General features: G+C 34.6%; 3 protein-coding genes across 4 annotated transcripts; all 3 read left to right on the top strand.

Annotated features, from left to right (window-relative positions):
• Positions 1–3,014: 3,014 nt before the first annotated feature.
• Positions 3,015–5,659, top strand: LOC110801346 (60S ribosomal protein L36-1). Its single transcript, XM_022006697.2, has 4 exons — positions 3,015–3,162; positions 4,792–4,896; positions 5,018–5,217; positions 5,359–5,659. Exons 2-4 carry the CDS (start codon positions 4,795–4,797, stop codon positions 5,387–5,389), a joined length of 333 nt encoding a protein of 110 aa, XP_021862389.1. The 5' UTR covers positions 3,015–3,162; positions 4,792–4,794; the 3' UTR covers positions 5,390–5,659.
• Positions 5,660–8,601: 2,942 nt separating this feature from the next.
• Positions 8,602–11,879, top strand: LOC110801326 (60S ribosomal protein L13-2). Of its 2 annotated transcripts, none has more exons than XM_022006671.2 (5): positions 8,602–8,740; positions 9,706–9,821; positions 9,917–10,050; positions 10,811–10,969; positions 11,452–11,879. In XM_022006671.2, the coding sequence occupies exons 2-5, from the start codon at positions 9,713–9,715 to the stop codon at positions 11,671–11,673; spliced, it is 624 nt and encodes a 207-aa protein (XP_021862363.2). In that variant the 5' UTR covers positions 8,602–8,740; positions 9,706–9,712; the 3' UTR covers positions 11,674–11,879. The 2 variants fall into 2 exon arrangements, with proteins under 2 accessions (XP_021862363.2, XP_021862364.2); XM_022006672.2 differs by lacking the exon at positions 8,602–8,740 and adding an exon at positions 8,749–8,801.
• A 1,952-nt stretch (positions 11,880–13,831) lies between these two features.
• Positions 13,832–14,717, top strand: LOC110801324 (uncharacterized). The gene has a single exon (XM_022006669.2). It carries the CDS (start codon positions 14,029–14,031, stop codon positions 14,653–14,655), a length of 627 nt encoding a protein of 208 aa, XP_021862361.1. The 5' UTR covers positions 13,832–14,028; the 3' UTR covers positions 14,656–14,717.

The following is a 14,717-nucleotide window of genomic DNA, read 5'->3' as shown; positions in this document are numbered from 1 at the left end:
TCTTTCTTTTTAAAAATAAAAATAAATAAATAAATAAATAAATTTGAAATTAAAGCTTCGTTCCATTGGAATTATTTTGACTGAACTTATATTATTTGAACTAATCTGAATTTATCTTAACTTATCTGAACTTAACTGAACTTATCTGCATTTATTTTATCTAAAAAAACTTATTTTGTCTGAAATAAACGTATTTATGTGTGAAATTGTTTGAAAAAACTTATTTTTGCTGAACTTATATTTTCTGAACTCATCTGAACTTAACTAACCTTATCTGTACTTTTTTGTTCTGAAATAAGTCAAAATAAATCGAACTGAACATCGCCTAAGTTGGCAACCGTTAAAGTATACGGTAAAAAAATGAATTTCTTGCATAATACGGATTTTATTATGCAAAGTAATTACTGGATGAGAAAAAGTACTTCGTACTAACGATATTTTCGCCTAATGGTTAAACCTTAGGTCGATAAGTGTCAAATTCGAAACTCTCACCCTCATTTATGATTTATAATGTCATTGTAGTTCATTCACATCAAAAACTATGAGGTGTTTCAAAAACATTGAAATTTATTCTCATGTTATTGAATTGATGAAATTGATTCTCGTGTTATTGAAATGTGAAATCGGGTTTATCCAAGTACAATTTATAACTAAATAAGTTTTTAATAAGTTCTAATAAATTAAGATAAGATTACTTCATAAAAATATAAGTGAAAATAATGCGATATAACACAATGTATCTTATTTGACTTACTATCTAAACTTATCTGGAAATAATATATTTAAATGGAGTGTTGTCTAAAATAATACGAAATATTATAGGCGTTAACGTTTGAAGTAGCGGGTGGTGTTTTGGTCTATTTAAAAAACTACTTGTAAAATTTATAAGTGTTTGGTGAGGTGGCGGTTGAGATAGCGGTTAGCGGTGGAGATAACAGTTGGGTAGCTTTTGTCAGACGTTAAAAATAGTAGCTTTTGAAGGTAGTGGATCGTTTGATAAAATTATAATAAAGCTTTAAACACTATACATAACTTTTATTGAATTTCACCATCTCAACCGTTACTCTTACTAAACACTCATACCAGTTACCCACTGCTTTATCAGCTACCCGTTATGCACTACTTTTAACCGTTATCCGCTACTATTAACTCGTTACTGCAACAGCTACTCACTATTCAACCGCTAAATATTATCCGCTGCACTAATTTTGCCGAAGAGGATAATGACATTCAATTGACATGATAATATTACTACAAAATTACTTACGAATTTATGATAAATATTTCATCATAAACTTTGTTGCTTCGATTGTAACGCCTAAATTGGTAGACCTATTATATTCCACACTTTCCCAATCGGGCGATGAGAGGAATCAGATCCCTTAAATGGGCCCCAAAATATGAAGGTAGTTAACTCGCCCACATGACAAGTTGGTGGGCTACTGGGCTTCCCCTTCTAACTCGTTTTCCCAACTAACAACATTCATTTAGATGTCATTTTCCTTATTCCATGTATTCCATGGTATTATTTATTAATAATCTAGCTAGTATTTTAGAGCACGAAGTCAATACTCCTTCCGTCCTGTAATACTCGCAACAGTTTAACTGGATACACTTTGATCATCAATATTTTCAATTATATATTATAAAAACTTATAAAATATTAATATTTTGAAAATATATATTAAGATGAAGCCAACAATATATTATATTCTAACACTTATTTTCATATACTATAAATAAAATAGGGTCAAAAATAATTATGTGAATATTGCAAAAAGTCAAACCGTTGCGAGTATTTCGGGACGAAGGGTATCAAATATAAAAGGGGAGAGGGAACCCGAACATGAAACCTATCGTATACAATTATACATGCCCTCATTTGTAACTACAAGACAAAAGATCTCATTGGTATTATTATTAATCTAGCTAGTGATAGATTATACCAATGAGTTCTTGACCTAGTGGTGATTAAAATTGGAATTTGCGTATGATAGAAAGTAGTTTGAATCTCCTCACTGATTTATAAATTGTTATTTGTTATTTATAGCTCATTCACGCACAAAGAAGAGGTTAGTGGGGTTATCTCGTGAATTAAAGGAGAAAGCCAAGTATATAATATTGTCATATGGGGGATAATGGTTAAAGAAAAGTGGAGTAATTGCTTGTTTTCAAGGCTACTTGTAAATATAGTTAGGCATAGGTAAAGAGGATACACAAAACGTTTGAACTCGACACAAAATTGAAAATAGCGCGATCTCGTTGTAAGTCCAACTTGGCACGAAAGACATATCGATGGATCGTGGGTCTCGCATGAACATCGTTTCATATTTGACTCATACTACATGTTATGAACTTAAACATTGCTTTCTCTTATAATGATTTATAAGAACTTTAGTAGTTGAAGTTAACACATTATCACCAGAGACTTTCTTAATAAATAATAATGTATGAAGGAATAGGGCAAACCAAAGTTTTTTATTTAAGTAGTAGATTTTTTTTTCCCATCAAAATCACTGGAATGGTTAAGATAATAGTTTGAGACTTATTTGTAAATTCCACGCCAATCTCTAAATACAACCACTGGAGTTTCTCTTTGACCAACATTACCCCCCAAAAAAAAGTTGGCTACTTTACAATATTATCTTCTTCCTCCTTCTTTTTTACTTGCACCATTTACAATTCTATATTACTCCATTCTCTGTTATCAAATTTTTGTGGTTATACATAATTAACTATACAGTCATGTGAGATCCTGTTAGATTTTTCACGATATATATTTTTAAAATATCAATTTTGTAAAATATAATTTAAGGCTTCCAGCTAATGTATAATTACAGAAAGTCATAACCATAACACATGTAATACCACGCAGTACACTCCGAACCCAAAAACTAGTTTATAGATAATAGATTAATTGATGAACACAGTTGAAATGTATTTTAGACTTTTTGAGTTCTTGATTGTAAAAAGGGCCTAAAAGCCCAAATATTTCTTGCAAGAAACATAAAAGGCCCATTACCCAACTCAAACAGCTACGAAATCTAAGCCGTCTATTTTAGGGCTTAGATAAGAAGACTTAGTTTTAAAACCCTAAATCACAATTGACGGCTCTTCCTCTCATTCATTCCCCGAAAACCCTTTCAGACTTCTCACTATCAGGTAATCTCTCTCTCCTTCGTCCCCGAGAATTTTCAATTCATTTGGTCTTAATCGATTAATTCTTGTACGATACCTGCTCGAATATGTTTGATTGATTGAATTGTAATTTTTCTGCGTTTTTTCACCGTGATTTTGATAGTATTTTGAAACTTTGATTTGTTGATAACCCTAATATTTGGTATCAGATTTAATTGATTAATGTTTGTTTTCAATTTAAAATGTTGTTTGAGCTCAAATATATCGAACTTTGTGCTATTTATTGATTTCGACCCTCGCATGCCTGCATTTATGAATTAATCTGAAAGATTTTTGTATGAGTATGATTAGGTAGTGCAAGAAATTATAGTTTTGAATCTTTTAGCATTGATACTTCATGCGATATGACATACTAACATCTGTAGTTCATGCTTAGAAATTAGTGATTTTTATGAATTTGTTTACCTAAATAGGAAAATGGAGCATTTTTTGATTTATCGGAGGATTCGTTTTTAAATTAGGTGTTATATGATATTGTATTTATTATTCACCCGATGAGGCATACTAATGACAGCTTCCGTTGTATGAACTGTTATTTAAGTTCCTGGTCCGTCTTCTTAAACCCAGGTGATAATCGGTTGTTTGCTGTAAACTGAGGTCTTTGCAGTTTGGAATTCAAGCTTGAAACTTGATACCACTTGTGGAATTATAGGAGTTACTTTTGAAATGATCTATTAGAGGGTGATATAAGTTAATTACGTACTGTGGTGATGGTGTGTTATCTTATAAACAGTATAAACAGTGTAGAATGGACTGTTTTTGGGTGCTCTCTGCTAGTTTCTTTATATTTTGGGTGCCTTGTTTAAATGTGTGAGCATTTTCATGGAAACCATTGATATGCTTGCTGATTTGAATGACTTTATTTCTTGTCTTCTAGTTTGCTTACAATCCTGTAATGGTACTTAACTATTAGTCTGGAGTTTGGGACACTGTTATCTGATTCGCTAATATTGGTACACAATTTGCTACCTAATTTGCTAAATTAGACCAAAATTGTACGATTTTCATGTTATCTTTCGCCTTTTAGGGTTCGTGGGATGATTAGAGAATTAGGTAACACGTGTTTGGATGACTGTGTTTCTTGTCTTCTAGTTTGCTTACAATCCTGTAATGGTACTTGACATTTAGCCTGGAGTTTGGGACACGGTTACCTAATTCGCTAATATGGGTACACAATTCGCTACCTAATTTGCTAAATTAGACCAAAATTGTACCATTTTCATGTTATCTTTCGCCTTTTAGCGTCCGTGGGATGATTAGAGAATTAGGTAACACTTGTTTGGGAACTTGTTTATTAGGTTTTATGCGATTTGAATGTTGTTTCGGCTGAGAATGTTTCTGGCATTGTTGTAGTTGTAGGTTTCCGATCTCCATTCCGTTGCTTCTGGTTTTACTTGAATTAGTTATTTGGATATCCTTCTAATAAAACTGATTTTGATATGTTCATGGTGGTAATATACTAACTTGTATGCTTCTGATTTCAAATTAGGGATTTGGCAGTACTGAGCGTGTTTCACATGTTGTGTTATTGTTCATTTGTTGAATATCTATTCTTTTAGTTAGTTGATTATCATTCGGTTTGGTTGTTTTCAGGTAATGGCTCCCAAACCACCAAGCTCGGGTCTTTTTGTTGGCCTCAACAAGGGTCACATTGTCACCAAGAAGGAGTTGGCTCCAAGGCCATCCGACAGGAAAGGGGTGCGTTCCTTGCGTATTCATATCCAGTTTTTAATTCTACACTGGAATTTTTAATTCTAATTTTAGTCTCAAAATTATAGGTTTACATCTTTACTGATATTATATATTACTTGGTTTGCAGAAAACAAGTAAGAGGGTTCTTTTCGTGAGGAGTCTGATCAGAGAGGTTGCTGGTTTTGCTCCCTATGAGAAGAGAATCACCGAGTTGTTGAAGGTCGGCAAGGACAAGCGTGCATTGAAGGTGGCCAAGCGAAAGCTCGGAACACACAAGAGGGCAAAGAAGAAGAGAGAGGAGATGTCAAATGTTCTCAGGAAGATGAGGTATAATTCTTCCATTTCCGCTAATTCTTCCATATTTACCGCTAATTCATCCATATTTACTGCTAATTTTCCGTCTCCCGAATGATTATATTATGATCCGACTGTTTTGATTATAACCATTCTTGATTGTTTTATTGGCAGATCTGCTGGTGGTGCCGAGAAGAAGAAGTGATCTGTTGTTTCGAGTTTAATTTTGTCTAAACATTTTAGTTTGTGGTAGTGAGACTTTTAGCTTTACAAAAGTTCAGAAGTTGAATTAAAATTTTGATGACTATATTATGAATTTATGAGTGAGAAATGTTAGCTCTGCTGGATAATTCTTCTAATTCCTTCATTGTTGGAGCATGAACAGTTCCTCTCTTTCTTCATTTACTCCGTATTGATGTTTGCTGTGCTGTATTGAAATTGATTCTCGTATTATTGAATTGTGAATTTGCGCTTACTCCAAGTACAAATTATAGCTAAATAAGTTTTAATTAAGTTCAATTAATTAAGGTGAAATAATTTCATTAAAAATATGTGTAAATAATGTGAATATAACCCAGTGTATTTTATTTTAATTGCTATTTATCTAAATTTATCTTATTTGATTTTCTATCTAAACATACAAGAGTGATCCACCGAATGTCTCAACTTCTTATTTAAAGGTGGTGTATGTTAAATATTGAAAATCAGAGTGAAAATTAAATTATAACGTTTACAAATTATCAAAATCACTAATTATAATGTACTCCCTAAAAGTAACCAAGTATGTAATAGAGTTAGGCATGGATAAAGATGATACACATGACGTTTGAACTTTACATGAAATTGGATCGCACATGAACATCATTTCTTTGGCTTATACTATATGTTATTAACTTGTTCGGGGTGTGAAACTGGGAGAATGGTTTGGATGAGCCCGATCTTGTCAAGCAGAGCAAACGTAAGATAACCTCGGGGTTTAACCGAGGAAACTCCCTCTGATGTCTAAGTCAGCAAGTGTATAAGATATCTTTAGAGAGAGAAAGTAGATAAGAGGTGGTGCAAATGCCGAGAATATTGTGTGTCTCATCATAGATGTGGTTGGTATTCATAGGGGCACTATTCTGTGCTTTGGTGTGTTCAGATGTCGCCACTTGTGTGACATCATTGTACTTACTTTTGTCATCTATCCTGCCGTACCAATACCACTTAGTTTGAGCCTTCTGACCCTGTCAGGACTTTGGTATGATCTGAGCGGGTGGCTTTGCTTTGCCGCTTGAGGTTTTTCTCTCTTGACAAGATCTCGTACAACTAGTCCAACAAAAGCTGGTCTAACTTTAATGTTCGGTATGTTCTTCAGTGTTCTTTGGTCTCTGCATGCTCTACACCGACGACATTTACTTTGTTATCTTAGGCCTATCTTGATGGTAGGACCCATACACAACTTAAACATTGCATATAATGATTTATAAGCACTTTACAAGTTGAAGTTAACACATTCTCTTCAAATACCTTCTTAATAAGTAATATGTGTGGGGCAATAGGGTAAACCAAAGTTTGTGATTGAAAAATGTTTTTGCCCATTGATTCTATGTCGATCCCTTTTGCATTCTTAGATGTATGAGACGTTACCTTATAAGGTGGAGTGATAAATGTAATTTGGATGACAATGTTCATGTGATTCACAAAAGTGCAAACAACTGTTTTACATTAATGATCTTTACATATATAGTAATAATTTTGTTAAAGTATTCTATTTTAAATAAACTAATTAAGGTACAACCTCGAGAGAATATTATCTTAATTTTTGTGTACTTTTTTTTAATAAAAAATAGAGATTAATTAAAGGAAAAAACATATATTCCAAAGAAAGAAAAGAAACCCTTATATTATAATTTTTTAGTCAAACATTAAATATAAGAGCATCTCTAAATTAATGGCAAGCCAATTTGGCAATTTGCTTGTTATGCCACATAACATTTCTAGCTATTTCATTGTTTAGCTTAATGTTTTAATGGCTAGCTACTAACTTGTTATTTAAATTGGTCAAATCTGTCAATTAATTATTTGGCACATTTTAGGAGGTAGTTGTTTAAGCTAATTTGTTTTGTCAAGCCGATTTATTATTTTCACTGCAATGGTCTAGCTATTAGATTAGAACTTTTATAAATTTCAAAACATATAGTTTCTAGTTACAATCATTATAGATGCTCTTAGAACATACACAAAAATCATTGGACATAAGATCAACTCCAATAGTAAGCTAACTATCAAATTAGTTTGCCATTCCATCTAAGATTTTAAGCTAATTTACTTTCTATATAATTTGTAACCCAACGACAAGCTAATTATTTGACCAAACTAGCTTGTTATTAAATGTGTTCCACTTTTACATAAACTGTACTCAACTCCAAGTTCGACAGTTTTTTGACTTTTTTCTCAAGCAAATTCATCAAAACCACTACAATGGTTAAGCCATTAGTTTGAGAGTTTTTTGGAAATGGCAAACAAATCTCTACATAAAACCACTTGGGTTGCTCTTTTGCCAGTATTACCCAAAAAAAGAAATTAGTTAGCTAGTTTACAATATTATGTTCTATCTCCATTTTTTTTTTGCACCATTTGCAATTCTATATTATTCCACTCCCTTTGTTATCAAATTTTGTATGATTATAAATAATGAACTATACAGTAATGTGTGATCATGTTTAGACCTGGTTATCGGGCGGGGCGGGTCAGGGTCGGTGCGGGTCAAAAGAGGGTCGGGTATTGAAAGGGGTATTTTTAGAGGGTCGATAATGGGCGGGTCAAAAGCGGGTCGCGGGTCAATAGCGGGTCATTAGTGGGCGGGTCAATAAACGAGCAATGAAAAATGAAAAACAAAAGAGCCATGTGCAAGTACAAGTAAATACGAAGCTATACACGTAATTTTTTGTATCATTACTATTTTAATTTTCAAAATAATTGTAGTATAAGTTTGACCCTATAATGACCCTGTCCAATAAAGGCCCTGTCCAATAAAGGTCCTGTCCAATAAAAGCCCTGTCCAATAAAAGCCCTATTAACTTGACCCTAACCCTATATCCATTGGACTACCCTGTCCAATAACCAAGTCTAATCATGTTATATTTATCTCGATATATATTTTCAAAATATTACTTTTTATAAATAAATATGATTTTAGGCTTGTAGCTAATGTATCATTAGAGATATAAATGACTAAAGATAGTGCAACTAAAAAAAATAAAAAATAAATGAAGGGAGCAATATTTTTATCATAATTATAGACTACTAATGTATGATCAAACTTGAAGTTTTGCATTTTAGACTTTTTGAGTTCTTGATTGGAAAAAGGGCCTAAAAGCCCAAATATTTACTGTAATACAACCCTAAACTAAAACATTAAAAGGCCCATTACCCAACTCAAACAGCTGCGAAATCTAAGCCGTCTATTTTAGGGCTTAGATAAGAAGCCTTAGTTTTAAAACCCTAAATCACACATTTGACGGCTCTTCCTCTCATTCATTCCCCGAAAACCCTTCAGACTTCTCACTCTCAGGTAATCTCTCTCTCCGTTTCTGAGAATTTTCAACTCAGTTCATCTTAATCGATTAATTCTGGTATGATACCTGCTCGAAATGTTTGCTTGAATTGTAACTTTTCTTCATTTTTTCACCGTGATTTTTTTAGTATTTTGAAGCTTTGATTTATCGATAACCCTAATTGTTGGTATGTGATGGATTGGTGTTTGTTTTCAATTAGAAATGTTGTTTGAGCTCAAATATATGAACTTTGTGCTATTGTTTGATTTCCCCCCTCGCATGTCCGCATTTATGAATTAATCTGGAAGATTTAAGTATGCGTATGATTAGGTAGTGTAAGCAATATTCTAGTTTTGAATCTTTTAGCGTTGATGCTTCATGCGATATGGCGTATTAACGCCTATAGTTTATGCTTAGAAACTAAGGGTTTTGATGAATTTATTTAAGTAAATGTCTGAATATGAAAATGGAGCTATCTTTGTTTTATCAAAGGATTGGGTTTTCTATTCGGTGTTCTCTGATATTGTATCTAGGATTCACCCAGTAAGGTATTGTAATGTCGGTTTCCGTTTTATAAACTGTTATTCAAGTTCCTGGTCTGTCTTTTAAAACCCTAGTGAAAATCGGTTGTTTCCCGTAAACTGAGGTTTTTGCAGTTTAGAATTCAAGCTTGAAACCTGCAATCACTTGTATAATTATACGAGGATTAATTGAAATGATCTATTAGATGGTGATATAAATTAATTACGTACTGTGGTGACTGCTATATAATTAGCAGTGTAGAATTCGGTCTTGAATCCGAAACCACCTATATGAATATATGTCTAACATTTAAAATGCATCTATTACAGAGTGATATAAGTGTGTTATGTTTTGCAGTTGTGTTTTGATGTAGCGTTAATATATGCTGTAATATCTGGTATATGCAAATAAAATCTGCTATAGCATTGTTCTGAAGTTATATGCTTGTCTTTCTTTGTAGGTAAGCAATGGTGAGGCATAACAATGTGATCCCTAACGGTCACTTCAAGAAACATTGGCAAAACTATGTCAGGACATGGTTTAACCAGCCCGCCCGCAAGACAAGGAGACGTATTGGTATAGTTCTTCGTTGTGTTAAGATCTTTTTTGTAGCTTCGAGTCCATGTATTGAATTCTGTAAACGCTTACAATGGTTTCCTATGGGAATACAGCTAGGCAAGAGAAGGCCGTAAAGATCTTCCCAAGGCCGACAGCAGGACCTCTTCGTCCAATTGTTCATGGTCAAACTCAGAAGTATAACATGAAAGTCAGGGCTGGAAAGGGTTTCTCTCTTGAAGAACTTGAGGTAACTATTTGTATTTCAGAAACTTGGTGTATGAATCATGATAGTGTTGCTGTGACCTTAATTAGCTATGAATATGTTCAAATTTCTTGAACATTACCCTCTGTTGTACATGGTGTTAAAAAAATTTATTTCTACTTGAGATATATGAGCTGTAGTTAATGGTAATTTGCACATAAAATAATTGTATACATGAAATTACAGGAGCTTAATCTGTTGTAGAAAGTGTTTACATATAGACTGCATTTTCTATAAAGCCCATTACTGTTCAGCATTGATGCATTCTTTCCATAACTGCATCCTAAATAGTTAGTAGTTTGCATTATCTTGTAATTCTGGCTTTTTTCATACACATCTGTATGTAATTTTGAACATGAGATGCTATAAGCGTGTTGTTGGGATCTAGGAATTATTCATGTTGCTTGGTTTCCGCTGTTTGTTCAAGTTTGTGTGCTTGTGAGTCTTTGCTGTGGATAAATGGTTATTTCTGTGTGAAGGTGTTTAGTGTTGTTTGTTTAATCTGTATCACTATTATCGTTATTATTGATAAACTGCATTGTTCGCTCTACTTATGATATTATAATTCCCTTTATAATTTTGCAAATTATACTAGATAACATTGTCTTCTGCCAACTTTTTCTTCGTTTTTGTTAGGATTCCGTCTTTGTTGCATCCTAAATAATTGTTGTTCTTCCTTTCTGCTTCTCATTCTTTTTCTATCCCGTTACCATCAAGCTTGAATACTGGTTTCGTTCTTTCTCAGGGTGCTGGTATCCCAAAGAAGCTTGCTCCCACTATTGGAATTGCAGTTGACCATCGACGCAGGAATCGCTCCCTAGAAGGTCTGCAAACTAATGTGCAGAGGCTTAAGACCTACAAGGCTAAACTTGTTGTCTTCCCAAGGCACGCCAGGAAGTTCAAGGTAAATTTAAAAATTTCTACCTAACTTATACCATCTAGTCTCCATTTAGTAGGGTGTGAAACATTTTTATTGAAATCGATTTTTCCCTCTTCAACCATTTTTCCTTTTTTGGTTTTGACAAGCTATGAAAAATAATTTTCCATAACTCCCTCAAAGGTTGAAAAACTTTCCATTTGAAAGGGGGTGAAACCATTGTTCCTCCTTACCTTCTCTCCCTTCTTCCCCTCACCATCTTCTCCCATTTTCTTTTAAAGAACCGAAAAAGGTAAACTAGTCTTGAAATTCTCTTTCCCTTGGAAAATCTACCTTTCTTTCTTACCTCCCTCTCCTATCTTCCCTCCAATTGTCACCATCTTCTGCCATTTTCTTTTAAAGAACCAAACATTTTGCACTGAAAACATTCACGCCAAGCCAAACAGAGCCCTAATGTTTTTCAGTTCGGTAAATCCGCATCTCATTTGTGGAACTTGATTGTTACACAGGCTGGTGATTCAACCCCAGAGGAACTCGCAAATGCTACACAGGTCCAAGGTGAGTTCTTGCCAATTGAGAATGTCAAGGTACCGATGGATATTGTGAGCGTTACAGCCGACATGAAGGCTGTCAATGCCTATGCCAAGCTTCGTCTTGAGAGGACAAACAAACGCCACCAAGGTATTAGACTGAAGAGGGCTGCCGAGGCCGAGAAGGAAGAGAAGAAGTAAGGAGGCTTTTGAATTGTTTAGGGAACTTAAAATATTTCCGTGTCTAAATTTTGGGTCCAATTTTGTGTTTTTAAGATATTTTGCAATACCAAAGACTTGTAGTTTCTTTGTTCCAGTAGATTGGATATTTGTTATTGGAAGCTTAAATGCAGTTCAGTTGGCTATGAATGACATTGTTGCTTGCAATGCTTTAAAGCTTTGCTATACTTGTTTGCTATTGGCCATTATGTTGTTTTAGCTGATGATATTTTTACTATTTCAAAATTTTATGTTCTAAATATTTTTCTTTGAAACCATAAAATTAGTCAAACAGGTCTAATAAATTTGGGTTGGAGGGAGTACATTGGTTTGTAGGGTTGTTGTATTGTTTGGTTGACATTTAAAAATAGGGAAATTAGAATTTTATGGGTATTTAAAGATTGACTAGTTGTTTGGTTAAACACATAAGCTCTTGTATAATCACAAATTCTTCATGAAGTGCATTTTTGTTACAAAATATTAAGCATTATTCATTGGCCAACCTATGCAATGAACATCTAAATTTCTACTTTGTAGTAATCTAAAGACACAAGTAATACAAATAATGATTCGAGAGTTACTTCTACGCAGGGGCAACATATCACTAAGGTACAACTCTATAAGGAGTTACGTTGGGGTTGTAAAAAAAACTATTTTTTCAAATTAATTTTCGTTAAAATTAGCGGTAGCGGTTATGAGTGTTCGGTAAAAGTAGCGGTTGATATTATAAAAATAAAAATAAAAGCAAGAATATCATTTAAAACTTTATTATAAATTTGTTAAACGCTACCCGCTATCTTAAACGCTACTAATTTTAACGTTTGACAAAAGCTACCCAACCGCTACCTCAACCGTTAACCACTACCCAAATTGCTACTTTACCAAACATTTACAAATTTTACAAGTAGCATCTTGACTAGGTCAAAACGCTACCCATACCTCAAACGCTACCGCCGAACACGCCCTACATGTGAATGTTAAGTAGCATAGTTGATAAGTTTTGAGTGTGGTATCCTGTGGCGTTTTTAATCCGGTCTCGAGGTGCTGTACTAATTTATTTTTTCTAATAAAAATAAGATATAAACGTTTTTTTTATTTACAAAATTGGGTGGTCGGCGACCCACGTTGACAATAGGGGAGTGCAAAAATTGGTCCGGGCCGAATATCAATTTTCGGTCTTCGGGTCAGAAATATCCATTTTCGGTCTTCGACCCGGTTCGGTCTAAAATCAGTATTTAAAAATTTAATTCTCTCCTTTAATATGTTGTACATATTACTATATTGTGATGTATTTTATTTTAACTTCCAAAAAAGGTCTTAAACAATTAATTTTTTTTTTATATATATATTTTTCTTTTTGACCATAATTTTAATAAAAAGTAAAAAAATATATAGAAATAGGTCTACAACCGGTACAATCGGTCCGATTCGGGTTTTGGAGCGATTTTTCCGGTCCGGGTTTTGGAGCGATTTTTCCGGTCCGTTCCGGGTTCATTCTAAGCATAATCGATCCGTCTTCGGATCTTGAATTATCAAATTTTGGTCTTCGGTCTGGTGCGTATCGGTCCGGTCCGGATTTAGACCGATGAACCCCTAGTTGACACCCCTATTAATGTCACCCAAGAACCGGTAATGAATCCCTTATACACCATTTTTTAGCTTACGTTTTGTAACTCTCATCCAATCGTCCACGATAATAGAAAAGGATAGAAATTCATTTCATTATGTTCAATTCTTCTACAAAAAAGTAAAAGTAAAAAAAAAGGCAAACTAAATAAAAGAAAACGACGCAACAAAAACAAGAAAACGTACTCCAATAGTCAAACGTGGAGTGCAGAAATCCGCGGCCCATTAAAGGCACGTGCCATACGCACGCAACCAATTATCAACCCTACGCTTCGCCTTTTAAACCCACACCCTTATTCTCTCTCATGCCACGCTGGCAACAAATTATCCTACCTGGCATAACTATATGCTGACCTGGCATAACTATATGCTGACATGGCAAAGAATCCACACAAAAAGCGCGCGCCATGCAACCTCCCTCCTTACGCTTGCAGCTTGCCCTTCCGTTTCTCAAATTCTACTCTTTCTTGGAAACCTTCTTTTCCATCCATATAAATTCCCAATTAAAATAAAATCCAGATCTATATATTATCACTAATTACTGGCTTTCTCTCTCCTCTTCTTCTCCGATTATATTACCCAATTCAAGATTCTACCTCCTACCCAGATTATCTCTCCCGATTTTATCTCTACCCATCTGAGTTATTTCTTCTGGGTACGTATTAATTAATTCGGGTTCGGGTTGATTTTTGTATTTTCGGACCCTAATTGATGGCGTGTTTGGGGCTCCGTTCAACCGGAGGAGTGACAATCCGGGCGAACCGAGTTGGAGACTGGGTCAAGATACCAACCCCGAGTCAAGTCCAGGTTGCTTCACAGCCAATAAGGGCGAAACCAATGGTGGCGAAGTGCTCTGCTTCGGCGGCGTCAATAGAGATGACGAGAGGTTCGCCGGAGAAATTCGATCATTGGATACAGGAATCAGTTGGGGAAATCGTGAAGAATCTCAAAGAAGCGCCGTTATTCGTCCACGTGTACGGCGGTGCCGCTAATACGACGGTAAAGACGGAAACAGCGGTGGCGGAAAATTGGGGCCACTTGAAAGGTAAATGGGTAAAAGGGGAGGAGCCGTCACCGGAAGGGATCATACTAGTGGAGGAGTTGAAGGAAGAAGACGATGTTGGGATTTTGGAGGGGCAAAACGGGGATTGCACAAAAGCATGGGGGGTTTTAATTCAAGGGAAAGGTGAAGATGGTGGAGTAGCTTGTTATTTGTTGAAGACGAGTAGAGTTGGGTGTGGTAATTTGGGGTTATTTTGTACACATTATTGTTTGGTTAGAGTTAATAGTTTTAGGGAAACGGCTAGATCACAACTTACTAGTTGTTGGTTGGTATAGTTAAATTTGGATTATATCAATTGTGATTATATTGTAATTAATTAATTAAGTGCGTTTCTTCA

This window comes from Spinacia oleracea, chromosome 6, assembly GCF_020520425.1.
Source record: "Spinacia oleracea cultivar Varoflay chromosome 6, BTI_SOV_V1, whole genome shotgun sequence".
NCBI classification, from domain to species: Eukaryota; Viridiplantae; Streptophyta; class Magnoliopsida; order Caryophyllales; family Amaranthaceae; genus Spinacia; species Spinacia oleracea.
This window is presented reverse-complemented; position numbering and strand designations above follow the sequence as displayed.